Here is a 26,631-nt window from a genome sequence, read left to right as displayed (position 1 = left end):
GCAGGTGTGACGGAAATTCGAGTGGCCGCCGCTCGTAGCACCCTCGCTGCCCCTTGAGCCTTCCCAAGGTCGCCTGGTGTATAGTTTGGCAGGATCCTTTTCAGACCCTGCGTGACTATACCTGACAACGATTTATGAAGGGATGGGCCGCCATTCGTCCCAACACGTTCACAATTTTCACAAACGCACCGCACATAACACGCCTCATTGAATTTCAGCTATACAGCTTGTCGCCAATTTGTAAATGTGCGAACTCGATCTGTTGAAAAGGAAAAGAAGGCCTCCAAATATCGATTCAAATTACAATCTGCATTTTTTGAGTTTGCGGCGTCTGCTAAAATTAGTTTTAGCACATAAATTGTCGGTAACAGAAACATTATTATTTTTCAGCAGCATTGAATTAAGATTATAATGATTCAAAATAAAATAATTTGAGTATTTTACGGTCATTAGCAGAAACCGCCATTCTCCAAATTTATTTTATCAATAACATATGCTCGAAACAAGATAACTTTCAATAAAATATAATTTAACAAAGAGCATTAAAGACTCGTTATATCGGTATTAATGCACCCGTTCAAACCTTTAAAATACACTACTTGTCATCATTGCCAAAAGAAGACTATTTTAACGTCAAGACAGAAGGAAACAGACATTTACAATTTTGCTCTCGCTCCAACACGATTTGCGTCCTTAACGCCAGGCGAGTCGTGAAAACCGCGCTGTCTGCCGGCACTTCAAATCTCTATCAAGTGTGGACGATGTTATTAGCCGGACTAATGTGCTCAGATACAAATGTAGAAATCGAGCGTCGAAAATTAATTGCAGCAGATTTTTAATTATAGCACGTCTCCAAAGGTGGAGAGCAGCAGAAACACACACTTGCCGAGGCATAAATCTTAGGCGAGCAGCGAAAGGAAACGCGTAATTATGGCCTCAATCAGCTATTTATTATGTGCTTACGTGATTATTATTCAGATCGGAATAATTCGTCAGCTTTTTTCTTCTCTGGACACAATTTATTAGCTGAGCTGTGCGATTTCACAGTCGTCAGAACGAGGGGAAAATGAGCTAATTATACCAATTTGGCAGGAGCAATTGTGGTTTTTCTTTCTTTATTAGGGTCATTAATTATAAAAATTGCCTTTGAAATATTTGGCACCAAAAAATCTTGGTCTTTAAATGTTGTCGTGAGCAACCGTCACCACAAATTATTGCAGTGTCGGGCAACTTAGCTTTTCAACCAATTAATCATACTGTTTAGATCGCGATCGATCAGCACAATTTCGCCTCGATTGTGTTCAATCAGCGAACTCGACTCTTCCATTCAGCACAGTGTGCGGAAACGCAAATTAATTGCGATCTTTATCGGCCGCGAATCAATCATTAAGTGGCTTTGTGTGTTTGTAGATGCTATCTAAATTTATGCGTAAATGATTTTTGCGCGCGGACCGAAAAACGAAATATCAGACACGCCGCTGCACGACTCGTCGTAGCATTAGCAATAAATTCGGCTCGCGTAATTACGGCATAAATCAAAATCGGCTCGATGAAAAAAGAAGAGTCGGCAGGGAATGCCGCGATTTTTTCTCTGCGGAGGATTAAACAGCGGCCAATTGCAAATTCTACAGTGTTTGCCCGCCGCTGATTTGTTATTCTAATAAATTTTCATCAAGGCTATCGTGTTTATTTTCAGTTATTAATTGAATCCGAATTTTCAGATCACGATTTAGTAAATTGTCTTGTCTTGGCGAAGGAGGAATTAAAAAAAACAGCGAGTCGTAAGATCACACAATTCAATTTCACTCGACATATATTATTCTAGTTGCCTTTGAGATTGCACAGTCAAATTGTGCGACTTGCGAGCGGCAAATTTGATTGCACGCATCGCGGGTTTGAATGAAAGAAAGTGTATTTTGGTCGTGGCGACTTCAAAGAGAAGTGGCGAATATAGGCCGCCGCTGTTAATCTGCTTACTGGCCTACTCGCTGTCGGAGCACATGGTGCTATTTGCATAAATAATTTGCAGGCAAACACACACACACACATGCTGCTCACTTATCCATTGAGACTGAAACTATTAAACGGCGGCAGCGCGGGCCGTGTTTTGGATAAGTTGTCAGCAATTAGCAATTGCACAACGCCTTTTTCGTGCACCGCCGGAAGACCCTGCTTTTCAACCAGCGGCCGTTCAAGGCAAACTTACGCTTGTCTTTGGATTGAATTAAATGCATCTCGCCGAGCAGAACAACAACAGCAGCGTCATAAAAGTAATGAAAATACGCCGGCTCGCAGGTGGCACGAGAGTTTATCTGCTGTCTGCATTGTTTTCTCCATCAATGGAACAAACAGCTGAACTAATGTGTCTCTGTACGCTGCTGCTGGACGTGGAAAATATTACACACAGAGGCATACTTGTTGCGTCGACGTATTAAAGGTTATGGCACTTCTCTGGCTCGAAAGATGAAAGCGAAAGTGCGGAGCCTTGCGTGAAAATTGACACGGTACACAAAGTCCCTTCAAACTTTAGATTCAGAATCTTTAAAGTGGCAAAACTGAATGGCATTATTTTAAATATCCATTGCCACACACCAATATAATTATGCAATGTAAAGAATTTCTGTATTTAAAAATAATACTTACATATTTATCGGAAAGTATCACTCTTTTGGAGTTAATTAGAAAAAATGCAAAAACACCAATGAAGTTGAATTTCGAGTTATTTAAATTTTCAAACATTTTTTCAAGACCCAAAAGTTTCAACTCTTAGAATAATATTTACAGACGTCGGACATTGAAAAAAGTTCATTCCTACCTCTATTCCTGAGCTCTGCGATGCCTCTTTGCTCGTCAAACTCGGCTCCGGAGGCGTTGATCCTCAGGTGCTCTTCAGAGAGGAAGCTGCTGCCACTGCTGGGCACAATTTTGATCCACAAAATGTAAAGGAACACGGTGAGCAGGATGATGATCAGCGTGACGGTGGCGTTCACCAAAATGTCCCGGACGGCGCCGGCGCTGCGACGACCGCTTCCGCCGCCGCTCATGATCTCAGAATCGCGCTCGAAACGTATGAAGGCGAAACTCTCACGCAAAGGTAAGGGCGATGCGCTGCCGGTTGCCTACCCGCTTCATCCCACGTGCGGCGACTAGCTGCTCTTTCAGCTGATCACCAGCTCCAATGCAACGCCTCATTTTAGGCCTGCCACCATCTCTGCACGCAATTTCGCAATCTGAAAACACGAAATTTACATTATTTGTATAGCGACTCAAAATTTAAATACGACAATGACGATTTTTTTAATTTTAATTCGACGAGTGATCCAATTCATCCGCTTGCCCTTTAAAATTTCATCGGACGTTCACACCAAAGTGAATGATGTAAATAGAACTCATTGCAACCGCAGTTTCCCATCAACCCGCCCTCACAACGAGCTGAATCAAACGTAGGCCCGCAACCGGCCGGCCGGCAACATTGTCAATGAAAATGAATGCAAAAGGCGTGGATGTGCTAACCCGCTCGAGAGAGACAAGTGCAGAGAGGAAATTTAACGTGACCTCGTGTGAGCGTAAATGTGTCTCAATGCCTCTAAAATAATAACAAGCCCCCTCAAAAATTATAATTTGCCTTCAACACGTCCTTCCAGACGAAATAAAAAAAGCAGCGGCATAAAAGTTAAATACTTTAAATTTTCATAAAAATTAAAAAAAAACAATTTTTAATAATAAAAAATTTGTCTTTTTTCCAAATTTAAAGTAAAGTTTCCGGAATTTGAGACAAAAAGAAGCGAGCTGCATAAAAATGAAAGGTGATCCGACTCACACGAAACTGAATCCGTTCGGTGCAGTGGTCGATGCTGGCTCTTCTCGGCGAGTGAGAAAGAAACGCACGCGGCCGAGCGCCGAGGTGAGGATGCGAGCCAGAAGGCGTCAAGTCGCGGACTGAGGACTGTGAGGAGCAAGCACGGCTCCGAAAGGCCGCCGCAGCCGCCGAACGCGAGGCAGGGGCCCCTCCAAGTTAAGCTCTCGCTTGGTCGCTCGCTCGCACGCACCATCCACCACACGTACCACTCGCAGACTCCTTTCCATGCCTTCTGCTTTTCGCACGGCCGACGTTCAAGACGCTCGCGAAACTGGCGGCGAGACGCACACCCTTTCAGCTAGGTAGTGGCTTTCCCCCTGACAGGTCCTCGAAGTTGGAAAAATAGCTTTTCGAAGTAAAGGGTGCCAGATATGAAACATACAATTAAATTTCGTGCCATTCTAGCCTTGTCATCATGGGTTCGGTCTCATGGCGAAGATTTCCTGAATTTCTGCCCTTTCGTCCTGTTTTAAACAGGGTATTTAATGCCTTTACCTTGGAACAAATAATAAACGTCGATGAAATCTTCAGGATCCGAGGAAAAGAGACCTGAGAGTGATTTCGTGCGGATAAATTTGTGATGTGTCCAAAATTATCGTATTGGAAGAAAGCTTTGAGGCTATTTGTTTTGTTTCCCAATATTCAGACTAAACACTGTAGTTTATTCTGTTTGTTGACCGGCAACTGTTTGCAGTTGCACTCCACTTGTTCTTGCCTTTAGCACATTCAACTATTTCGTTACATACATATAACAATCTAAATAAATCCTTTAACGACTTACCGTGGTTTGTCAATTTGCCAATATTGAAATTCATAATTTCACTTTACTTTTGGAAAAAGAAGTATCTGATTTTTACAATGTAAAAAGTAAAATCGTATGCTTTTATACAACAGATGAGTTCATTGAAAATGTTCTCTAAAATAATAACATCGCGAACAAATAACATAGGCGCACGTGCCACTTTGGAGGAAGTTCAGAACAGAAAAGGACCACCTCAAGTTACTGCCCCCGCACCGAGCTAGATATTTGTTCCGTGAAATTAATTTACGCATTCTGGAAAGGTGCAAACCTGCAAGTAGCGAGTTGGAAAGCTTTCGCAATCCTTCCAAATCTAAATGGGCGCATGGTTGCAATGCAAAATATTCAAATGTAGGTATGTGTAAATCAGCCAGCTCCCAAACATTGCTGCAATTCTCACATTGCAAAGCGATAAACAACGCGAGCCAGCGGCTTGGTTTAAATTGGATTAAGATATTATTATAGCAACAACATTCGCCTACTCTTAAATACTCAGTCATATTTTCACTATTATTACCCTTGACTCTTCACGATCTCACTAACAGTTATATAAAGTATACTAATTGTAAGCCACATCAAGCCACATGAGAAAATCTTCATTTTAAAAGATAATCTTTTGCATTATATTAAATTTAACGTAAGTAACGATCTTGACAGTATTTCCACTATTTTTATTGCAACAACTAGGAGTGGGCGTGAGAGATAAACTCAAAAAGCAATCACTTTTGCCCGCGAAATTCGGGGCCTGGTGTGCCCCCAGGGAGGAGTAGGAGGTGTCTGATGGGAGCAAGATACGTACGCAAAATTTGAGACGCGGCCGAAAAGTCGAATGCTGATCGCTCTCAGCCATGCAGCCCTTGGGAGCAGCGCGCGGTCTTGGCTTTTGAACTCTTTGATTACGCGCCGATGCCGACCGCCACGGAGATAACAATTGCTGATTAATTTCACGGCGAAAATAAAATCGGTCATACGCGTGAGTCCCGCGTATACTATTTTTGCATTGCGAACAGTTATAAAAAGATCAGGAACAAAGAGATGCTTTTGAAGACTTGAAAATAGACACACAAGTGCGTCAGTGCAGGGAAAGTCATCACTAGACGAATTATATAGATTGGAACGAGTTGCGCAAAAGCCCTCGTTAAATGTCTAGTTGGAGTCTGATACAAAATTAGCGGCAATTACTTTATAGTTATATTTAAAGCTGATTTGATTTTACAGACAGTTTTAGCAAAGTTTTTTTTTAGACAAAATGACTTTAGAACAGTGCTGTGGTTCATTATCCGACTGGAACAAAATTAGCAGTCTAAAACTGAAGGAGCATAAATATTAAAAGAATTACCAAGGTTTTTATTTTACTCTTGATGGAATTATGCGGTGTAGAAATAAAATTGAAAACATATTTTAATTTAGCATAAAAATTGTACTACAAACAAAAGTTATAAAATTATATAATGTGTTCGCTTGCGGTTTGAATATAAGTTAGATTGTTTTTATCCCAGATAAGGAAACAGGGCTGGGTATCTCCCGGGTAGATTCCAAAACTTGCAGTGCAGTGGTTTTTTGTGGTATTTTCCAGCTTTGTGCAGTTTTTTACCCCTTATGGTTGTATAGTGAACAAATTCCCTATATGGAGAGGGAACGGGTTTTTGGTTATGATTATTAATCTTTATTACTTTATTAATACTTTTTACTTTATTATTACTTTTTATTGACTCGTGGGTTTTTGAGGGTTTTTTAATATTTTCATTTTTTAACATTTCATGGGAACCATAAATGCGGGAGAATCTAGCTGCAAAAAAACGCAACAAACCAGAGCAGCAAATAATACCCATGTCCAGCCCTGTAAGGAAATGGTATAGAAATCGATTTTTATTGCAGGTCAACATGTCTCTATCAGCAAAAAAGGCAAGAAGGTTCTCGTCCAATTTTTGTGGTGCCAAAAAATCTGTAATTTCAGGGAGCTTGTTTCAATTGACATTTTAAAATTTTTCCATTTTTGTGAATCAAAGTCTTAAAATTAACTTAAAAGTTAAATACCCATTAAAGAGAACAAAAGTTAATTTTAAACTGCGTCCCATTCCGTCCATAATTATGTATTTTGCAATACTTTATCCATGCAAAAGACATATAACAGCGATTGAATCGATTAAGTAACACCCAATAAAATATGTCTTACTCGACGCTTTTATTTTCCTTCTGATTGCACGAGTTCAAAGTTTTGTTTTGCATGTAATGATGATTTGTCAGGGGCAACAAATTAATTAATTGTTTGACATCACACATATTTTGGCTTATATATCATCCATAATCCAGAATAACCATTATGACTGTCCAAAAGTCGACTTAATAAGATACGACTAAATTTATTTTTTGGTGAGAAATTTTACATCAATACATCTTGCTTGATAATTTTTTAACTTTGATTAGTTCTTCAAATTTGCGCAATCACGAATTTAACGATCGATTAAAAATAAAAATTGAGTTTCTATTTTCTAAGAGTTAAACGAAATGTAGTCACTTTGATACATTCAACGCTTAATTGAAACGTGGTTTGCAAGAGACAATGCAAATGGATTCCGATATTTCAACGTCTCAATCAATCACAATAAGGCAGCAGCTTAAAAGCTTTGTAAAATCCCTCGAGCACGCATTCAATCCTCCTTAGCGAGTACACAACAACAATCATCGATTGCATTAACCCGCGACTGGCAGCCACTTTCTGAATCACACGAGCCGCGCGAGTCTGAATTTGCATGTAATGAAGACTTAATCGAGAACGCCGAGCAAAGATTAATTGTTTCGAAACGCCGATAAATCAATTATTTCACAGCTTGCGGAAGAATTTATTTATTAAAAATAAAAAAGAACAACGAACAATATGTCATTATAGATGCTATTAATATACGATCCAAAGCGTGCATAATGTATGCAAAAAGTGAGGCAAAAATAAAACGGTTCTCGCGAGCAGGCCAGTGAATCGCGCTGCTTCACGCAGCGGCGGCGGATGATAATTCAAGGATTAGTGACGCAAGGGTTGAGTGTTTGCATCGCGCGCGAGAGAGAATTAAATTGAACTGCCTGCGAGATTGATAAAAGACTGAGGCGCTCTCGCTTCCCGAACCGCGATATATGTTGACGTGCCGCATTATTTACAATCGCAACTTTAATGGCACTGCCGACCGACCGAGGGACAGATGAAATAAAAATTGCACATTTATTCCCATGCGCAGACGTGCAGGGCTGCCGGGACAATAAACACGGAGCGGCTGAAGGTATGCGAGCACTCGACAAGCTTTAATTAGCGTGGAAATTCATTAAAGGGCCGTGCAGCAGTACTTTAGGGGTTGCAGGAAATCGAGGACAAATAGAAGGAAATTTGATAATTTTTAAATTGCAGTCAAAACTGGCGATAGCTTATAATAAATTTGAAATAAAAAGGCACCAATTCATTTAATTTAAACATCATAATAATGAAGGTTGAAATAATCATGTGACGGGATTTTTTATTATTTTTAGGACATTCAGCAAATTAATCAAAACAATAAAACCTCTAATCTGATCTTGCTTTTATTTTGAGGTCACGCTAGGTTAGCAAAAATGATTTTAGCTGCTTTGAGAGATAAAGCAGGTCATTTTCGCACTGCCCTTTTCACGCCATGATTCACCCTGGCGGCATTTGCGCGCAAACAAGCGGAGCAGTTCGCAATAATAAAACGCTGGTGCATAAAAAGTAGCTTCCCGAGAACTGTCAATGAGAAAAGTTGTAGAGTCCAGCAGCCGCAGCAGCGGAAAATGCACTCGCGAAAATTACACAGAAAAAGGCGGAAAGTGCCACTAGAGAATGAGCCTCGAGATTTATGAGCAACCGGACTGCCTTCGTGTGTCGCAATTAGAACCATCTTCGGTTACTTACAAATGCAGAAATTTGCATCACGCGAACAATTAACGGTTTCGCGGGATTGAAGAAAAAAACGGCAATTGTGTGTGCTCATCGGAATAGTATTGATTTCACTTTGCAGCGGTTTTCTGCACAATTTACCTCCCAAGATGCTAATGATCGTGTCTGCGCAGATTATTGTTTACGCAGCAGGTGCAGAGTGCGTGGGTTTGGAAATATGAGAAAGGCGTTATTTTCAAACACAATAATTAGCATAGACGGATAATATTTCACAGTCGGTAATTGAAAATGCAGCATGCTCTGTAATTTAAAATTGCGCTTTATTCAGATAGGGTTGAATTATCATATCCATTCTTTGACGTGTTGAAGGATACATTTCAGGGAGCGCAGATGGAGAAATAAGGTCGATAAACTTTCTCAAATTTGGTTTCTCAATATCTCTGCATACTCATCTCTGGATACTAAAATAGCGTTGCCAAAACGTTCAAGTATTTCCTTGATCCAAAAATAGGGCGTCAATTAAAAATCTTAAGAAATCTAGGAAAAATTAAACACCGCGCGGTGACTGTCCGATGCAATGAAACTAAAAACTCTGGCAGAAAAATAGCAGAAATTACAGACATTTTATTCTTCGTACGAATTTTTAAATCACAAAAAAATTAAGCACTATAACGCTAGGAGGAAGTTTAAAACAAAATTGGTTTTAAAATTAGAAAATTGATCGAAATTCTACTTAAGAAACCAAAATCCCACACATTTAATCGATACATACATATAAAATCATGATGATCAGAGAAGGAGTTGCAGCCGTTAGAGGGGCACACAGAGAATTTTTCCTTTTATATTTTTAATAATATAATTACCATAATATCGCTCTTTCAAATGGCTTTAAATAAATAATAGAATTCTGGGATTTTGAATTTTGCTAAGGAGATTTAACTGCAGTAGGACGTTTCGACAAACATTCAGAATTCTCTGCTGCTTACCCTTAAGTATGAAAATGAATTTTATTTTGAAGTTTAATTACTGCTGATGAGGCCTGCGGGGCTGAAAAAGCTGCTGTAAAGTGACGTGAGATTTCATTTTTCTTCCCAAATGCTTCTCAATGTTCACTCATAGTCGCCCATCCTTAAGTCTATCCCGCACAAGTCAAAGCCTTTATATAATTTCTTTGATTGAAAAAAAGATAATTCAAAATATAATTTTAATGTAACGCTTTAAAATTAAAACTAAGAAAGAACACTAAAACAGTTGAAAAAAGTGTAGTTCATAACTTTGTGATACAAGTCTAATATACCAATAACCATTGTGATCTTAATAGAAAAGCGCACAGAGAGAATAAAAACCCGACAGAATTTCCAAAGTCAGTAAAATAGTGTTGGGAAAACACTTTGCACAGGATTGAGATTATATTGTGAAACGTTTCGAGGTCCAATCAAGTGGAGTAGGTTATGATATATACAGTCTGGATTTAACCAAGGATATTTTTCAAAGTGAAGAAATACCGTAGCCGAGATAACACGAAATAAATTGCGTGTTTTGCCGCGATAAAATCGATTATTCGGCGCATTACGGATTGCACTACACGGAATAATGTTGAGAAACAATGTTGGTTTCCGCGAGTCGCTCTACTTTATATTCAGATTATCGTGACTAATAAGTTCACCACATCTGGTCAAGTTGGTAACACTCTGAATCCTAAATTGGCAGTCGGCGGAGCCACACCGGCCGAAGCGCGCGTCGTTTTTTCACTCCTTGCTCGGTGCAACAACTGTCATCAGGTTCGACTTTTCCAGTGAAACGCCCAGGGCCGACAACAAGTGCGTTGACATGCCGTCTTTTCACCCTGATGAACTGGGAGAGTTCAACAGGCACCTCGACCAGCCCCCAAATGGGCCAAATTACCCCAAAAAAGAAGAGGTGAGGATGGAGGAGACCTCAGACCACGAAGAGATGGACTTTGGTGGTACCAACCACCTGGACCTGGACGATTTGGACAGGAAGCCTCATGACAAACAGGGTGAAGGCACAAGGCTCAAAAACATGGAGGAAACTCCGTTGACCTACAGAGTCGAACTGAATTCAGAGATCGCTCCTGATGGCCTCTCGATGGTAGAAGTAAGGAAAATTAATTAGATTTTTAGCCAAGAGAGAAAAAAAATCTTAATTTTCTTTTTAATTTCAGACAGCAATACCGAGGCTAGACGTGAATATTTATTCGCAAAAGAAGACTCTTGCTCAGGGTATGATGGACCTGGCGCTTCTCTCTGCGAATGCAAACCAGCTGAGGTACGTTCTGGACAGAGGAGTGGACGACGCCTATTACTACATCAGCCTCACACTCATTTCGGCCAGTATAATTCTGCAGGTGCGTGTCAAATCCAGCTTTGTTTATTTTTAACTTTGGGATGTATCCTGCACTTTCGAAAAGACGTGGCCGCTCACGAACTTGACCGAGGCTCCATCTTTCGCTTTGATGAAAGACCGTTTTGCCATATATCTTTATAATGGATAGCGCTATTTTACATTTTGATTCAATTATTTTTGCTTGGGAATTTAAAAGAAAAGTGCGCCGTACTTAAGGATCCCCTTGATCTGAATAAATTATAAATAAACTCTATATTTGCTATGCAGATTGCAGTCGGCATTGGACTTATTTGGAATGGCCAGTTCAACATAAAGAAGGAGAAAGACATGCACCTGGCAAACCGCATCAATAACTTCACTGTGATTGGTATTTTCCTGGTCACCATTATCAACGTGTTCATCTCGGCGTTCAGCATCAGCACGGATTCGAGCATTCCGCCCAAATCGCCATACACTTTAAGGGGTGAACTGAACGACACATTACTAGCAACTACAGAGAGGCTTTAAGAGACGACAAGTCGTATATTTAATAATGCTGTTTTACACTTTCACATGAGATTACATGGAGATTTATATTTTAAAAAATTTTAATATTCTTACATGACAATGTTAAAAATTTCGCGATTCGCGATTTGCATGAGTCATTTAAATATCAATTATTAGTCATAATTCATCACAATAAAACGTTAATCATTCTTAATGAAAATACAAAAATTTAAAAATGCAAATTGCGAAATTGCTTATGTGATATTTTCTGCCATATGTATAAAAATAAATGTCCCATAACTAATGGTGCTTTATAAAAACGTCTAAAAAATTAACAAAATAAATAAGAAAGAAAAATTAAGTAATATCAATGTCCATTTGGAATTTTTGGACGGTGCAACCCATTTGGAACTTCAGCAAGACGAAATGTATCTGAGGGCTCATCCCACGCATTTTCTAGAATAGAGGAAAGAAGAATAAGAACATATAAATACCATCACCATACTCACAAGAGGTCTAACTCATTATTGAAAACAAAGCGCAAATAAGATCTCTTACCTTTGGTTGCACTTCCATTCCGCTCTCCAGCATTCAGGACTGGTTTGATCCATGGAACCGCCGGCTCTGTCACCGGACTTTTCTGCTTCAGAGGTGGAAGAGAGCTAATCTGTTTCCTGGAAGGACTTGTGTCCTCTGCTGGAGCGGTTTTGTTGCTTCTCAATGGGAGCAGACTTCTCTTTTTTGGCTCTTCCACCACAGGCCTCACTGTTTAGGAGTCACGTTTTACGCTCGAGTAATTTTAAACGCATAATATTTTACTTTCTACTGTTGAATTTGTACTCATTGACACTTTGGAAGAGACCTCCACTTCAGACACTCGTGATGGACTCTCTGGCGGTGGAGGAGATTGCTGCACAAGTATCATTTTTGGGCCTGGTCTATTATCCGCCTGTAATTTGGTTTAAGTTTGAGATTAATTTATTTTTAAGTATTAAAAAGTGTGTATTTTAGTTTTTAAATTAAAGTTTCAGGAGAATTTATCAAAATAAAAATTTACAGGAAATTCAATCAAATTTGTTCAATAAAAAATTCGAGTTTTCGCAACCACGGAAACAGTGAATATACCACAATCTCCTCTATTGGACGGAAGGGGCTGACTTCAAACTGGTTGGAGTCTTCAACTATTTCCTCTGTCACTGGTTCCCTTTCTTTCCGCAACTGTTCGACACGCGCCAGCCGCTCTTCTCTAAGAATCTTCTGCTCAGCCTCTTGGGTCGCCAGGTCAGCGCTGACCCGCGTGTCCAGCACCGTGAAATCATTCATGACCGATTCGATGAGCCAGCTTTTTTCAAAGATCTCAATTAGTCACGTATCAGCAAAAAATACCCTAAATAAGACTCACAAAAACCCGTATTTAAAAACATGGCATTGTTTCTATGCGAGTTTATCCACAATATTGTGCATTTTTACAAAAATCGTTCCATTATAGATAAAACATTTTTGGTGCCACACGGGTTTCACAAAATACTTACCACTATTTGGACAATTCAATGGAATTTTGATTTATTTTAATTAAAATACAACCTTTTCAGGTTTGAATAAGGAACGGTTGCAGAAAATCACCAAAAATGTTGTATTTTTCCTCAGCCTTAGTTTTAAACGTTAAAACCAGTGATAATTATTAATGCATTTCAAAATCGAAGAATCGGCCTTGCCCCTTTCTTACTTGAATCCACTTTGAATCGCTGGATCTGGGCTGAGGATGGCGGCACACGTTTCCACAGTGGTTGGACACTTGTAAGCATTGACCAGGTGCTCCAGATTTAGTTTTTCAACCAAATCCAACTCGTCCAACGCTCCTGGAAGGTCTTGTTTGTTGGCCAATCTGAAGGTTTAGCGTAGATTTCAGCAATCATACCCTGAATATTTGTAGTTAATCTTACAGAAGAAGTGGTTTCCCTTTAATTTTTTCATGCGCAATCAGTTTTTCAAGCTCAGCTTTGCTTTCCTCGATTCTATCAATCTGGCTAGCATCCACCACATAAATTACCCCATGCACCTGGAAGTAGGCAACCAACCACCATGCATACATATTTACATTATTTGAACAAAATGCGTTAGAGGAGGGGAGAAATTCCAGTATTAATTAAAATAGCAACCATGCAAAAATTCCAATAAAGCAAAAAATAAACGAGATCCAAAAACTCACGTCTGCAAAATATTTGTCCCAAATCCCTCGGATGTTTGGCAAACCTCCAAGATCAAAAACCTTTACTTGATTGCGTTTTGACCGAATAACCGTACAAGAAAATCCTATGGTCGGCACAGTATGCTCTGTGGGTTCTGGAAAAAAGAAAGTGACTCTGTATTTTCTACTAGAATTGACTGACAAAACCTCTACATAGATCATAATTTTTTATTATAGCATTTCAGGCATTTCATGAAAGAATTTTTTAGAGGATGCCTCACTAAATAAGTAGAAAAGGGTTTGGCATTAAACAATTTTATTCAGGGAATGAAATCAGATAGTGATCGAGTCATAAACTGTGGTGCAAAATACAATTAACTAGTTCCTTTTAAATCCATAAATATATCTATGTTAATAGATATATAGTTGGGTAGAAAAAAATATTGCTGTACTATGCTGATTTTGATTACAGAGGAGGAAGAACAACAAAAATATAAAATATAATCTCAAAACTTTATCTTCTTGCTTTTCAAATTTTGATAAAGCACTGATTCTTTTAGAATTTTCATACTGTGCTTGGAAAATTTTAAAATTAAAAAAATGGTGCCACCAAAATTCAATTATAAAATTATAATGAGAAATAAGATAATAATAGTCATTTTATCGAGCAATAAATAATACCACTGTATTTAATATTTGACCTAATTAATTGTTTTTCCTTAAAAAAGAAATGGAATTTAAGTCAACTGCTGATTAATGTTGGAACCTATTTTATACCTCCAGCTAGACCTTTCACTGCTGTAGTTTTTCCTGCATTATCTAATCCAACGAGAAGGAGAGACACAGTTCTGCAATAAGGAAAATCAGAGATCCATTACTATGATATGTCTATATCCAAACAGTACGCATTATTTTTTGTAAAAAATGTACTTAATAATTAGGTATTTATACCGTCCACAAAATTATTTTGTATGTAACTCATATAATATTATCATCTGATAATATTATTATATCTATTATTTATGGCATAATAGGACTCGTACATAAGTATAATAAATTTGTGTTTGATGAGGTGATATGATGGTGCGTATGGTGACTCTATTTAGCATCAAGATCAAATTATGTTCATCCACCCCCATGCCAAAATTTCGTTCATGCTAGAAGACAAATTAACAACTTTTCTTATTTTTGTTAAATGGCTTTTTCTAATTGAGTTACAAAAAGTACGTGGACGTTTAATGAGTCATGACTCATGACCAAATTGTGAGATAAGAAACAAATTGTGGGCAAAAGTTACAATTTTAAGTATAATAGGTTTTAATCTCACCTAGAATATCTGTTCCAGCACGAGCAAAACGAGCCCATTGTGCGCAGCTCGTTAGTATAATAGAATTGTGTCCCAAGAGTTTCCGACGTTATGTCAAAGTGGAAATGAGCTCAAACGTAATTCAATTACGCGTCATCTGTGCGCACATATGAGAACAAAGCGGAATGCTTCCTTTTTGCACGCATAGAAACCAACCACTTCACTGTTTATTTACTCACACGCACTACTCAATGTACTATTTTCGTGCTTGATTGTGCTGCTCTCCCTTGTTTCTGTTTCTAATGATGGAATTTCGCTTTTTGAACCAATCGTAATAAGCTATCAGTATTTTTTTTTATCTCTAAACCGGTTTCTGTTTTAAATTTCTACTTATAGACTAACATAAATATTCAATTTTTTAATCAAATAAATACGAAGTGATTATATGAGGGTTTAAATTATCAGAAGATTTTCTAAACTAACGAGATGATTTTGGAAATTTTTGGAGGGTTTAAAATACTGGTTAGAAATAAAGCGTACCGGTTTTCTTACATTATGTATTTGGCTTTCGACCGCGCCCCCTTTCCAAATCCAAACAAGCCTGACAGGCACCTTTAAGTCTGTATGAACGACTAATACGAATATTAGTGTCTTAATTATCGTCCTAGTCTTTAGCTGATTATTATCTAAATAATTATTGTGTAATCTCATTCCATTGCTTTTTAAAAGGTCCATAACATGTTTTCCAAAAGCTACAATCAAGGCGATAAAAGGAGCAAGCAGATTAACACTTTAAAAGTCTTCAATGAGAAGTGAAAATACTAATTTATTTCTTATGATTTATAACTAATATTGTTGCATTTTTACCAGTGTTTATGAAAAAGTACCTGGAGAAGAGTATCAAGTGGAGCCATTAGCAGGGGACTTTATCATCTTCATCAAACTGCCCGCAAACTTTCCCGACAGTAAACCCAGCATCATTGTTGTTCCAGCAATCTCACACCCCTGGGTGGACGAAAAAACAGGCGAAGTGTCCAATGCTCCTGGAGTTCGAAATGTAATAATATTCTTCAAAGGTTTAGAGGTTTTTTCTGACCAACCGCATTATTTTTTAAAGTTCTCTGAGCATTCCGACCTTGGGCGAGTGGTGCACGCCATTGTAAGGGAGTTGACAAAGAGGCAGCAGCAAATAGGCACCCCAGTGAAGCAGATTGCCACTTCGCCACCTTCAGCCCCAAACACCTTTGGGCAAATAGGTCAACCAAACCTGAATCTGGCCGACAACGAACAAAGCATGCTGCGCTCAGCCTTGTCTTCTCTCAGCGTTGCTCAGCTGCAGTCATTGACTGAGAGCGAGGATCAGTGCGATGAGTTCCTCGAACAGTTGCCCCCAATTAAGATCCTTGAAGATGAAATTGACAGAATCATTGCAGAAAATGAACAAATTTCAAGTAAGTTTTGTTTAAAAAGTGGTGTTCCCAAAAAGTAAATCTAAAATTTTGCAGAGGAAACGTTGGAGAGAGAGGGAAGGTTGCAGGAGTTGAAGGAGAAGGTGCAGGAAAAGGTTGCAAGGGTACAATCGTTGAGTAATCATTACGAAGAGTTGAGCATCAGTTACCAGGAACTTAGCAATAAATTCATGCCTTCAGCTATTAAGGTAACCCTCTTCCTTTTTCTTAAAAGCACAAGATACTAGTCAAGATGTTACAGGAAAGTTTGCATTCAGCCGCACATGAGTGTGACCAGCGTAGCGATAAAATTGCAGAGCAATTTTTGGAAGGAGAAATGGACATAGATGCTTTTTTGAGCGACTATATTGATGCAAGAAAGGTTTGTTCTATAATATAATTTTGATTTGACCAAGTACTGTAATCTGCAAATTGTATTTTGGTATCTGTTTCTAGTGGTTTAAAAAACTGCGGTAGTTTGATTAATGAATCTTTCTCTCACTAAAACTAGTTAAATATTCAGCTGTATCAGTGCAGACTGAAAGCATTAAAAGCTTTCAAGATGTTTAACAATTGTAGTTTCTGAAAAACTAATTTATAGCGCGATGAACTTCAATAATTACGACTTAAGATTGAGCCTTTGAGTCACTCTCAATATATTTTAATTCTAGATGGGCCACAGCAGGAGAGTGAAGGAGGAAAAATTGAGCAAGCAACTGCACGATTTAGAAAAGGCTAGTTACTGATTGGATGGAAAAGACTGCAATGAAAAATATTATTTTGATATTCACGTTATGTATTTATTTATCAAGAATGTAAAATGCAAAGTATCTGTCTGTGTTAATTTGTTTTTCATCAATGAACTAAATACAATGACTTAAATAAAAAGTCCAAGGCATATGATTGAACAATGAGTACAAGATAAAGTTTCACCAAAAAGCCAGTCCCTATGAACACTTGGAACATTGTACAAATTCGATGTAAGTCATTTTATTAAAACACGCAGGCAAATCAACATAGCACAATTTCGGATGCTTTACAATTCATATAATTACACGGCCGTTACAGAAAAACGCTGAACTTTGCACACTCACTTTCTAGATCGCGTTTTCCTAGGAGACGTGGCCGCGTCTGCTTTTCTCGGGCTGGCTGCCTTGGGCTGCGTTTCAGCTTTGACTTTCTTGCCCCTGGAACTCTTAGCGGGTGTTGGAGTGGCGACGGCCTCTTCCTTGGGTGTGGCTTTGCCCCTGCCCTTCTTGGGAGCGATGACCTCTGGCTCTGGTTCAGGCACAGCTGCTTTCTTGCCTCGGCCTCTCTTGGGAGCAACTCCCTCTTCTGGCTCTTCCACTATGGCCGCCTGCTTTCCTCTACCTCCTCTTTTAGGCGTTTTTTTGGGAGTGGCCACCTCCAGTTCTGCGACAGCTGCGGCGGCCCTCTTGCCTCTTGTAGCCTTCTTAGGAGTGGGCTCGGCAGGGGCCTCTTCAACGGCCTTCTTGCCTCTTGTTGGCTTCTTGGTATTGGACTCTTCTGGCACTTCTGCAGCGGCCTTTTTGCTCCTAGCAGCCCTCTTAGGTGCGGGATTCTCGGCAACCTCGGCGGCGGCTTCCTTGGTGCTTGACGCATTTTCATTTTTTGCAGCACGGCCACGTGTTGGCTTCTTGGGCGTCTCTGCCTTGGCCTCCTCCACGACCTTCTTGCCTCTGGTGGCCCTTGTGGGTTTAGCTGGGCTGGCAACTGTCTCTTCCTTGGCGGCGGCCCTTCCCCTGCCCCGTTTGGGCGCGGACTCTGCCACCTCTGGCTCAGGATCGGCCACCCTTTTGGCTCCCCTGCCCTTACCCGCCTTCTTTGGGGACTCCACCTCCACAATGGCTGCTTCCGGCTCAGCGGCAACCTTACCCCTGGCTCTGGATTTCTTGGGGCTAGCAGTCTTGGCCTCCTCAACAGCCGGTTGTTTGGCTGCAGCGCCTCTCCTCGCCCTTGTCGGCGCGGGGGACTCCTTGGCAGGCGTCTCAAAGATGACCTTCTTGGTTGTCCTTGGTGTTTTGGCCTTCTTAGCGCTTGGCAATTCTTCGGCAAGCTCGCTCTTCCTCTTAGCAGGAGATTTTGTGGTAGGCTCCTCTGCAACTGCTTCTTCAACTACTTTCTGTTTCACAGGTGAAGCGATGGCCTTCAGAGCCGCCATTTTGATTGGCGATGTAGTTTTTGGTGAGGCGATCTTCTTGACGGCCTTTGCTCTGCCTTTACTGGCGGGAGTCTTCTTTGCCGACAGTACCTTCAGTTTAGCTTCCTCTGACACTACCTCACTTGGATTTGGAGTAGCGACTGGTTTTGCTATTGGTGTCTTCACCTTTGGAGTGACAACCTTTTTCGGGCTCACCGACCTTTTAGGTGTGGCAGCCTTCTTTGGACTGATCGACTTTTTGAATGCTGTGGGCGTGGTACCCTTGGGGGTTCTGGCCTTTGGGGTGGCAACTTTAGGCGTCAAAACCTTCTTTGGGCTCACTGACTTGGGAGTAGCAGTTTTCTTTATAATGGTTGGAGTGGTATCATTGGCTGTCTCCTTCTCCGGTGTCTTTGTTTTTGGAGTGCGGGCTTTCAAAATTGGTGTTTTGGGAGTTGCAACCTTAGGAGTAGCCACCTTGGGAGTGGCAGCCTTCGGGGTAGTTGCTTTCGGCATTGGAGTATCTGCTTTAAGTGGAGTCTCAGCTTTAGGGGTGGTAATCTTGCCCTTCTTTGCAGAGCCGCTGGCCTGAGGAGTCGCCTTTGCCTTTCGCACTAATTTCAACAAAACAGGAGTGGAAACGTCGGCAGCTGCAGCAGCGAACAGGTCTGGAACACCACTGAGTCTTGGTGAGTTCGCGGCTTTGAGGTTGCTGAACATCTTCTTCAGGTTGACCACTTTGGGACTGACGTGACCGCCAGTGGCAAACATTTCCTTGATTCCTGTCAACTTGGGTGTTGACTGCTCGTCCACGCGGAACATCTCCTTGATGCCGGCCAACCTGGGTGAGGCCTTGCTAACCTTGGGGCTCTTGAACATTTCCTTAACACCCTGCAGCCGAGGACTGGCAGCCTTTGCCTTGTCAGCAAACATCTCCTTGACACCCGTTAACCTCGGGCTGGCGGGCTCAGCTTGTTGGTGGAAAATGTTGCGCACTTTCTTCAGAGTGGGGGTGTTGATTCCTGGGAAAAGGTCAACGCCTATGATTAAGCCAGAATTGCGGCGGCCAGTGGAGTGAGTGCTACTGCTACTCAGGTCGGGCAACGAAGAGATGGTGGCGGTCGTTGAGGCATTTAACACCGAGTCATTAACGGTGCCTCGCCTAGAAGACCGGGTGCTGCTTGGAGTTGAAACCAGAGTTTCGCTCAGAGATGCGTTCACCTTGGTGGCCTAGAAGCAGAACAGCACAAATCAATACAATAACAGGAAATTACACTATTTCAGTTTGAGCAAGTTTGTTTAATGAGATTTTTGGTCTCAAAAATTTTATCAATTATTAATTAAATAAGTAACCCTTGGGCAGACGAGTATCAGTTTAAAAAGCCGATATTACCCTAATGTTCTTCTCTTAAGAATTAAAATTAATGATGGCAGAATTACAATTTAAATAGATATTTATACTATGATGCTGACAAAAAACTATTAGAAACTAGTCAAGGAAAATCTAGAACATAATATTGCACAATTATTAAATTTTAGCCAAATCAACTCTTTTCACAATTTCAAGTTAAGAACTAATATCTTTTTACTGCACGTAAAAACTGTAGAAAAACACTCCAATAGAACTCTACAAAAATTTAAGCTGTAATAATGAATTTCAATTTTTATTCAAGACTTTTTGAAGACTGACTTAAGCATATTATATGTTATTTTGGGTCAAACCATCAGCTTCCTTTCACCATTTAAAAACAACAAAGTTGGAAACTTAAATTTGATACTTAATCAAAAAATCTAAATTTAAGATCCTCACCTTGGCAGAGGGGGTCTTGAATGGTGTTTCCTTGGGCGTGGCAGCAGCTTTCTTGTCCTTTGGAGTGGCCTTCTCTGGAGTTTGTATATTCTCAGCTACAGGGGTAAGCACGTTCTTGGCAGAAGACGCCAACAGCTTGGTAGTAGATGTTGGGCTTTTTTTCCTTGGCGTAGGAGTGCCAGGCTTTTTGGAAATGGGCGTTCCAGTTCTCTTAGTTGCAACAGACTTCTTTGGCGATGGTGTCACTGCTTTTAGCGATGTCTGGAAATTTCAATGATGGATACAAACAATGAAGTTTGCTTTTGTTTCAACTACTTACAGGTTTAGCTTCAGGCGTTTCAGGGATAACCTTTTGAGGAGTTCCCTTCTTCTTGGGAGTCGTTTTCTTGGTGCCGCTCTTGGGGAGAGGACTGCCAAACTCAAACTGGGTCATTTCTTTTGATGCCTCCTAATGGAATAAAAAGAGCCATAAATGATACAAAGTACAAAACTGATTATACAACAAAACTAAAGGGAAAACGTTAAGCTTACATTTAATATTGCTGCTTTTCGCAGGGACACAGGAATTGGTTCCGCATAAGTAAAAGCTGGAGTTTTAGTAGGTGACTTCTTAGCAGAGGCAACATTAAGTTGCTTTTTAGGAGAAGGAGTCTTCTTGGCTGGCGAAAACTTGGGAGTCTTGGCCTTAGGGGTTGCTTTGACCTTGGGAGTCTTGGTAGGCGTTGCCTTCTTAGCAGACTTTAGCTGATTGATCAATGATGGAATTTGGGACACTGTATTAAAACCAGAAACCCACTGGTCAGCAGCTTTGACAGGACTTTTTGCAGGTTTTGGTGTTTTCACTGGGGTTGCCTCAGCAGGTCTCGGTGTTTTTCCAAGAGAGGCACTCTTTGCTGGACTGGCTTTTTTGGCTGGGGTCACCTGAGGACTGGTAATATTCTTTACGGCTCTGGGGGTTTTTGCTGGAGTTGGCTTTGGGGTTTTGGAGGCCTTTGGAGTTTTGGCAGGAGTATGGGGAGTTGATGGCGCAATTTTTGTGGCGGTTTTCGGCGTTTTAGGAGGTCTTGACGTTCTAGCAGGAGTACCCTGTGGTCAAACAAGCAAACAATTATTTCCATTTTCCAATTATTTCCTACAATGGTAAAACGCTAAAAACTAGAAGCAGCACAAATGGTGTGCTCTGAATGAAATACTGGCAGATAAAACAATAATAACCGTTTAATTTTTTTTAATTTGGTCAAAGATTTTTATTCTATTGAGCACAATTGATTGAAAATAAATACTACGGTGATTATTAATAAAAATGATAAATTAAAATTAACTTGCCTCAACCGCCGATTTAGGAGTGGAATCAGCCTGGTCTGCAGCAGGACGTTTGACAGTCAACCTTGAACTCTTGGGTGTCTTTGTCTTGGCGGGAGTTTTCAGGCCTGTATGCCTGATTGCGCTTCCTCCAAGGGACCTCCTGGCCATCAGGAACATCATGGCTGCGGTCTTTGGCATGCTCTTCCTTCCTTTCTTGCCCTCCTTGTCGGCAGGGAAGGGCACGCTGAGTCTCTTCAAAGGCCTCTTTAGTTTCTTGGTGGGTGAGTCCTTCTTGGCAGGCATCGACTTGCGAGCTTGTGGAGTGGCGGGCGCCGGAGCCCCACTGCCCGGAGCGCCCCAAACCAGCAAACGGTCTACCACAACAATTGAGTCATTGTCTGTAAGTGGCTGCAGTCCTGACACCTTGTTTCCGTTCAGGCTCACCTCGCCGTTGCATTGTAGTGAAAACTGTGAACAAAGAAATCGGTATAAAATATGTCAGGAATAACATTTTGCATGGAAGAGAAGTGTTTAATGAATTTCACCAGTTGCATAAACCCTTACTGTTCAAAGCGAACAGATGGCGGAACCAGACTTTCTTAAAAAATTTTGTTTTAAGCGGTTTTAAGGCATTTCCGCTGCGATTCCAGTCTCAATCTAGCTATTTTGCATTCTTCAATTAATTTGCTTTTTTTGACGTCCTAAAACCAAAATCGGATCAGCCATTCGCCGTAAAACGTTGGAAAAGATTTTTTTATTTCAAAAAATAGTTTCACGATTCTACGGCGATTGGCTGAACCGATTTTGGTTTTCAGCACGTCAAAAAAGCGTATTAATACATAATTGAAGAATGCACAGCAGCTAGATTGAGTCTGAAATCGCAGCGGAAGTGCCTTAAAATCGAAAGTCTACGTTGGCGCCATCTGTTGGCGGCTTCGAACACTTAGGGTTTATGCTACTGGTGAATTTGAGATTTTTAGTGCTTTTTTCAGTAATAGCTGCTTCTTTACTAAAGAGTTTAAATTTTCTGAAGTGCAGCAACATGCTTGATTCCAACCAGATTTCGCTTCTACATAACACTGCACAGTTAAGACACAATAGATGGAGATAATATGTCAAAAACAGATTAGTTATTAATCCATTTTTTCAATCCTTCCTTCAAATTTAGTAAAAATATCTCAACTAACATGCATTAAAATTGTTCTTGAATAATTGCTACATACTTTAGCAAAAATATATCTGAAACTCTTGATTAAGTAACGACGTAACGTAAAATTCATTTAAGGAGAGATGAAAATTTTACTCACTGTTTTCACTCCTTTGAACTCGTTGCACTGGATGGCACAGTGTTGAGGCAATACATCAGGCTTGTGGATGCGAATGTCACAGTTACTTGAGTCACTGCCAATCCAAGTAATTCTATTGTTAAGTGGCACTTTGTACGTCGAATTTTTCTTCTCGATGGCCAGCGTCCCAAACGGCCCCATTATACCTGTCATATTTTATCTGAAAATTTTTAAATTTTCATGATAGGTATGAAAGCGCCTTCAAGGACAATGCTCTCACCTCTGTTGTAAACACAAATCTTGGCGACGAATTTCGCGAATTCCCTCAATCGAAAGGGTGTCGAAAGTCGGACCCGGGCCCTGGTCGGAGAAACGCGGATGATTGGCACGGTTGCCACGAAGATTCGGCGACGGCAAATTCGGAATACCAACAATCAGCACATTATATCAGCGGTTCGCCGTTGCGACGCTTATGCTTCTTGCTCCAACCGCCAAAATTAAGCTCGACGTGACGTCATGAACGGTGAGCGCAGCGCCACCAACTGGCGATTGTTATAACAGGCTCTAGTCGCTAGAAAACCGCGCCAATCTCCAATCTTTTGTAAGGGGTGTAAGAAGTTTTTTGGTTTTTTTAAAGTTAAATAGTTTAATGTAATTTTGGGACTGAAGACTGATGGTCAATGCTTATAAAATATTCGGTCAAGAAATATGTCAAGCCTCTAGTTCATCATTACGCTTCGAAAAAATACAAAAACACACAACATCATTAACTTTATTCACTATTATGTAACTTTTAGGGCAGAAACTATACTATAGCTGTTGACGTGTCGTTAACTAATAAATCGCAATTCTAACGTAAATCTCTCTGTCGTTCTATAGGGTAACAGGCTTATGAAAAACATAGTCTTTTGTTAATATAAAAAGGATAAAAAGCAAGATGATATCACGCACAAAAAAGGGGAAAACGTCAAAAGTGAAACTATAGGACAACCTTGTTAACAAACTGAATATACTTCCTACCTCAAAAACTGAAGCCAAACCGATGGCGCGATGGCTTTTATAAGAAGTAAATTTTCCGGACGCAACAGTATTGTAATATTATCAGCACATTTTGCTAAATTTTTAGTGAGGGTGCGATTTTAATAACGGATTACTTTTAAAAAAATCTAAAAAAAAGAAGTAACGGAGAAAATTCAGCATCTTTTATGTGCCGTTTCATTTAGTTTTTTTTTTATTATTTTTGTTTATTGTCCCGTTTTTTAAATAACAGAACAATTACTATATATACGATTGCTAAAATGTATCATTTATCGTTACATATTTTAAAAATTTATGAGCATTCCATGTGATTCGGAGTAATTATGTTATGTTTTGCTCGTTATACAGCTTTTCACGAAAAAAAAATCAATCGGACAATTAGGAAAAATAACTCAAGATAGCATAATGAAAACTCTCAATTAATATTAAGAATTCAATCAGTTTTATTGAGTTCCTATATTATGACTAGAAATGAGATTAAAATGCTCAATGAATGAAATGAGCGTTGGTCCCAAATTTAAATGGCAAAACCAAGCCAAAGTGGGGTTAGAACAGAAATAAAAAATTTTAATGTTGTGATGATTGGTTAAGAAAAAACAGGCTTGAATAAGGCGTCCTTTTCTTTGAGTTGGTGAAAACAGGGTTGGCTGGTGTTGTCGTGCAGTTTGCGTCTTTCCAGCTTGTTCATGTGGTGATAATATGTTAATATGGTGATGATGAGGAAAAGTGGTTACTTCTGATCGCGTTAATGATGGTGGCGGTCCGAAACATTAATTGTCTCACGCACTCGAATGCAGTCTGAATTAAAATGCCATGCGCATATGATGGCCATAAGAAAGTTTGAAAGGAATTGAGACAGCACTGCCGATTCCTTTAACATGAACGAGTCCGATGCGGGGTGCTCCGAAACATTACTTGTTTCACACACTTGAGTGCAGTCTGAATTTCCTTCAACCTCGGCTATTTGATGGTCATGGAAAAGTCGCGAAGGAGTGAGAGGCGGCACTGATTCCGTTAATATTACAGAGTCTGATGGGGGACACTCCGAAACATTACGTGTCTCGCGCACTTGAGCGCAGTCTGTATTAACATCACTTATTTCACGCACTTGCGTGCAGTCCGAATTTCCTGAATTATCTTCCTGCTTGGACACTTGATGGCCATGAGAAATCAGCGGAGGGATGAGAGGCGGCTTTGATTGCGTTAACAGGCTCTTCAAAACATTATTGCTTGTTACGCGCACTTGACGATTGGTTCCTCGTACTTTCAAACGCATGAGGTCCATGCATGCGCGGGCGTCTTCAGCGCTGTCGTGTTCTGAGGGTTAAAAATATTTTGGTAAAAATTCTCACAAAATAAAAGACTCAAGGGTGCCCTACCATTTTCCTGAATGGTGCGTTTCAAATGAAATAGAGCCAACGTCCGCAGTGAGTTTTTCTGACCAGGTCTCCCATAGGGATAGGCAATACTGGTGTCCACCAACAAATTGTGCTTCAGCTGAAATAAAAAAATTTTGGAATTGCATTTATTGCCCTATTAAATTATTAGCAACTGTGTTCTCTAATTGTAAGCTTCAAGCTGCCTTAGGACCATCAAATATACACAAATCATGAATTCAGCGCTTTAAAAGAAAGCATATTTAATTAAGAATGCAAAGTGGCAGGATTGAGTCTGAACTTGCAGCGGTATAGTGCCTTAAATAAGTTTATTACTAAAGTATATGGTGGCGGCTTCGAACACTAAGGGCTATAAAAGATGCACGTAAGAACCATCTAGATCGACTTAAGATATATACCTTAAGAGCTTCTAAGTCGCACTCAATGCTGTGTCCAATCAAAATCGTGTCCTTCTTGATCAAATGGAGCAAATCATCATGAATTTTTTTTAACGATTTGGTACGCCCTTTCGACAGCAGTTCCTTTGTAATGCCGCTAACCCTCGTTAAATAGTCTTTAATCGGCGCCTCAGGCAAAACTAAAGACTCATAGACGACATCACAGAATTCGTTCACGAGTGTCACACGGGTGCATTCCTGGCCAATTTCCGTAATGCACATTTCACAGTCTAAAGATAGTACGACGGGATTTGAACCGGAAATGGACTCGGTTGAAATGCACACGGTTTTTTGATTGGGTTTGCGGGGTTCGGGAACGAGCGGTGATCGATGATACTGACGGAACTCATTTGCTTGCAATTGCAATTGCTCGTAGTTGATGGTGTGTATCTTTAAGAGCTCCTCATACATGGTACTTCCTGTAACAAACATTTTTTTTAATCTTTTAATATTTGGGTTCATTAATTTACAATCATTTATAATTAAAGCAACATTTTTTTAATTCATTAAATTAATTTCCTTTTTTTAATTAATTTAAATTCTCACAAGCAGAGAGTTAGAAATTTTGGAATTGGCCACCGTGTTTAATTATGGTCGCTTACGGGAAGAATACACTGAACAAATTGATGCGTCATAAATTTGAAACACGTGTTGTTTAGAGCGTCTCGCTCGCTCGCTCGCTCATTGCTAACACAGCCGGCCGGCCGTTGTCCCGTTTTTACTTATTTTTAATTTCATATGTCAAATTTTCAAAAACGACTTTATATGCTATGTTGAAAATTGTCTTTATGTGCAGTAATTTGAATCATCATTCGGTTGCAGAGAACGGCCGGGTATCGCCACCCC

At 40.1% G+C, this 26,631-nt stretch overlaps 5 protein-coding genes across 7 annotated transcripts in view; 2 read left to right on the top strand and 3 right to left on the bottom strand.

Annotated features, from left to right (window-relative positions):
- Nucleotides 1-3,956, bottom strand: part of AdamTS-A (ADAM metallopeptidase with thrombospondin type 1 motif A) — a 100,250-nt gene extending 96,294 nt beyond the window's left edge. For all 3 annotated transcript variants that reach the window (XM_065492376.1, XM_065492378.1, XM_065492377.1), the window contains exons 1-2: nucleotides 3,821-3,956; nucleotides 2,816-3,230 (exon numbers count right to left, since the gene is read on the bottom strand). In XM_065492376.1, coding sequence (XP_065348448.1) covers nucleotides 2,816-3,044 — 229 coding nt within the window. In that variant the 5' untranslated portion in view covers nucleotides 3,045-3,230; nucleotides 3,821-3,956. The remainder of the gene's footprint in view (nucleotides 1-2,815; nucleotides 3,231-3,820) is intronic.
- Nucleotides 3,957-10,242: 6,286 nt separating this feature from the next.
- Nucleotides 10,243-11,431, top strand: LOC135945032 (ninjurin-1-like). Its single transcript, XM_065492388.1, has 3 exons — nucleotides 10,243-10,674; nucleotides 10,742-10,924; nucleotides 11,191-11,431. The coding sequence occupies exons 1-3, from the start codon at nucleotides 10,387-10,389 to the stop codon at nucleotides 11,428-11,430; spliced, it is 711 nt and encodes a 236-aa protein (XP_065348460.1). The 5' UTR covers nucleotides 10,243-10,386; the 3' UTR covers nucleotide 11,431.
- Nucleotides 11,423-15,202, bottom strand: LOC135945027 (ADP-ribosylation factor-like protein 13B). Its single transcript, XM_065492382.1, has 9 exons — nucleotides 14,925-15,202; nucleotides 14,375-14,445; nucleotides 13,619-13,752; nucleotides 13,353-13,468; nucleotides 13,136-13,294; nucleotides 12,535-12,751; nucleotides 12,229-12,358; nucleotides 11,968-12,174; nucleotides 11,423-11,865 (listed from the first exon to the last, which is right to left on the bottom strand). Exons 1-9 carry the CDS (start codon nucleotides 14,960-14,962, stop codon nucleotides 11,777-11,779), a joined length of 1,161 nt encoding a protein of 386 aa, XP_065348454.1. The 5' UTR covers nucleotides 14,963-15,202; the 3' UTR covers nucleotides 11,423-11,776.
- A 303-nt stretch (nucleotides 15,203-15,505) lies between these two features.
- Vsp37A (Vacuolar protein sorting 37A) lies at nucleotides 15,506-17,265 on the top strand. Its single transcript, XM_065493428.1, has 6 exons — nucleotides 15,506-15,715; nucleotides 15,774-15,960; nucleotides 16,021-16,354; nucleotides 16,409-16,560; nucleotides 16,614-16,733; nucleotides 17,023-17,265. The coding sequence occupies exons 1-6, from the start codon at nucleotides 15,642-15,644 to the stop codon at nucleotides 17,095-17,097; spliced, it is 942 nt and encodes a 313-aa protein (XP_065349500.1). The 5' UTR covers nucleotides 15,506-15,641; the 3' UTR covers nucleotides 17,098-17,265.
- Nucleotides 17,127-23,387, bottom strand: LOC135945627 (proteoglycan 4-like). Its single transcript, XM_065493427.1, has 7 exons — nucleotides 23,194-23,387; nucleotides 22,935-23,133; nucleotides 21,649-22,095; nucleotides 20,854-21,408; nucleotides 20,642-20,770; nucleotides 20,323-20,583; nucleotides 17,127-19,742 (listed from the first exon to the last, which is right to left on the bottom strand). The coding sequence occupies exons 2-7, from the start codon at nucleotides 23,124-23,126 to the stop codon at nucleotides 17,442-17,444; spliced, it is 3,885 nt and encodes a 1,294-aa protein (XP_065349499.1). The 5' UTR covers nucleotides 23,127-23,133; nucleotides 23,194-23,387; the 3' UTR covers nucleotides 17,127-17,441.
- Nucleotides 23,388-26,631: the final 3,244 nt, after the last annotated feature.

The sequence above is a fragment of the Cloeon dipterum genome, chromosome X (genome assembly GCF_949628265.1).
Source record: "Cloeon dipterum chromosome X, ieCloDipt1.1, whole genome shotgun sequence".
Lineage (NCBI taxonomy): Eukaryota > Metazoa > Arthropoda > Insecta > Ephemeroptera > Baetidae > Cloeon > Cloeon dipterum.
The sequence above is the reverse complement of the archived record's forward strand: the minus strand, read 5'-3'. Positions and strand labels throughout refer to the sequence as shown.

Excerpts from the sequence above, each read along its gene's own strand:
- LOC135945032 (XM_065492388.1), top strand. The coding sequence starts at position 10,387 with ATGCCGTCTTTTCACCCTGATGAACTGGGAGAGTTCAACAGGCACCTC. Across the intron at positions 10,675-10,741 it reads ATGGCCTCTCGATGGTAGAA|ACAGCAATACCGAGGCTAGA; the intron begins GTAAGGAAAATT and ends TTTTAATTTCAG. Across the intron at positions 10,925-11,190 it reads CGGCCAGTATAATTCTGCAG|ATTGCAGTCGGCATTGGACT; the intron begins GTGCGTGTCAAA and ends TTTGCTATGCAG.
- LOC135945027 (XM_065492382.1), bottom strand. The coding sequence starts at position 14,962 with ATGGGCTCGTTTTGCTCGTGCTGGAACAGATATTCTAG. Across the intron at positions 12,359-12,534 it reads GTCCAATAGAGGAGATTGTG|GCGGATAATAGACCAGGCCC; the intron begins GTATATTCACTG and ends ACCAAATTACAG. Across the intron at positions 12,175-12,228 it reads TACAAATTCAACAGTAGAAA|TGAGGCCTGTGGTGGAAGAG; the intron begins GTAAAATATTAT and ends ACTCCTAAACAG.
- Vsp37A (XM_065493428.1), top strand. The coding sequence starts at position 15,642 with ATGTTTTCCAAAAGCTACAATCAAGGCGATAAAAGGAGCAAGCAGATT. Across the intron at positions 15,716-15,773 it reads TTAAAAGTCTTCAATGAGAA|TGTTTATGAAAAAGTACCTG; the intron begins GTGAAAATACTA and ends CATTTTTACCAG. Across the intron at positions 16,561-16,613 it reads TCATGCCTTCAGCTATTAAG|GAAAGTTTGCATTCAGCCGC; the intron begins GTAACCCTCTTC and ends AAGATGTTACAG.
- LOC135945627 (XM_065493427.1), bottom strand. The coding sequence starts at position 23,126 with ATGACAGGTATAATGGGGCCGTTTGGGACGCTGGCCATCGAGAAGAAA. Across the intron at positions 21,409-21,648 it reads CTCCTAAATCGGCGGTTGAG|GGTACTCCTGCTAGAACGTC; the intron begins GCAAGTTAATTT and ends GTTTGACCACAG. Across the intron at positions 19,743-20,322 it reads TCAAGACCCCCTCTGCCAAG|GCCACCAAGGTGAACGCATC; the intron begins GTGAGGATCTTA and ends TTCTGCTTCTAG.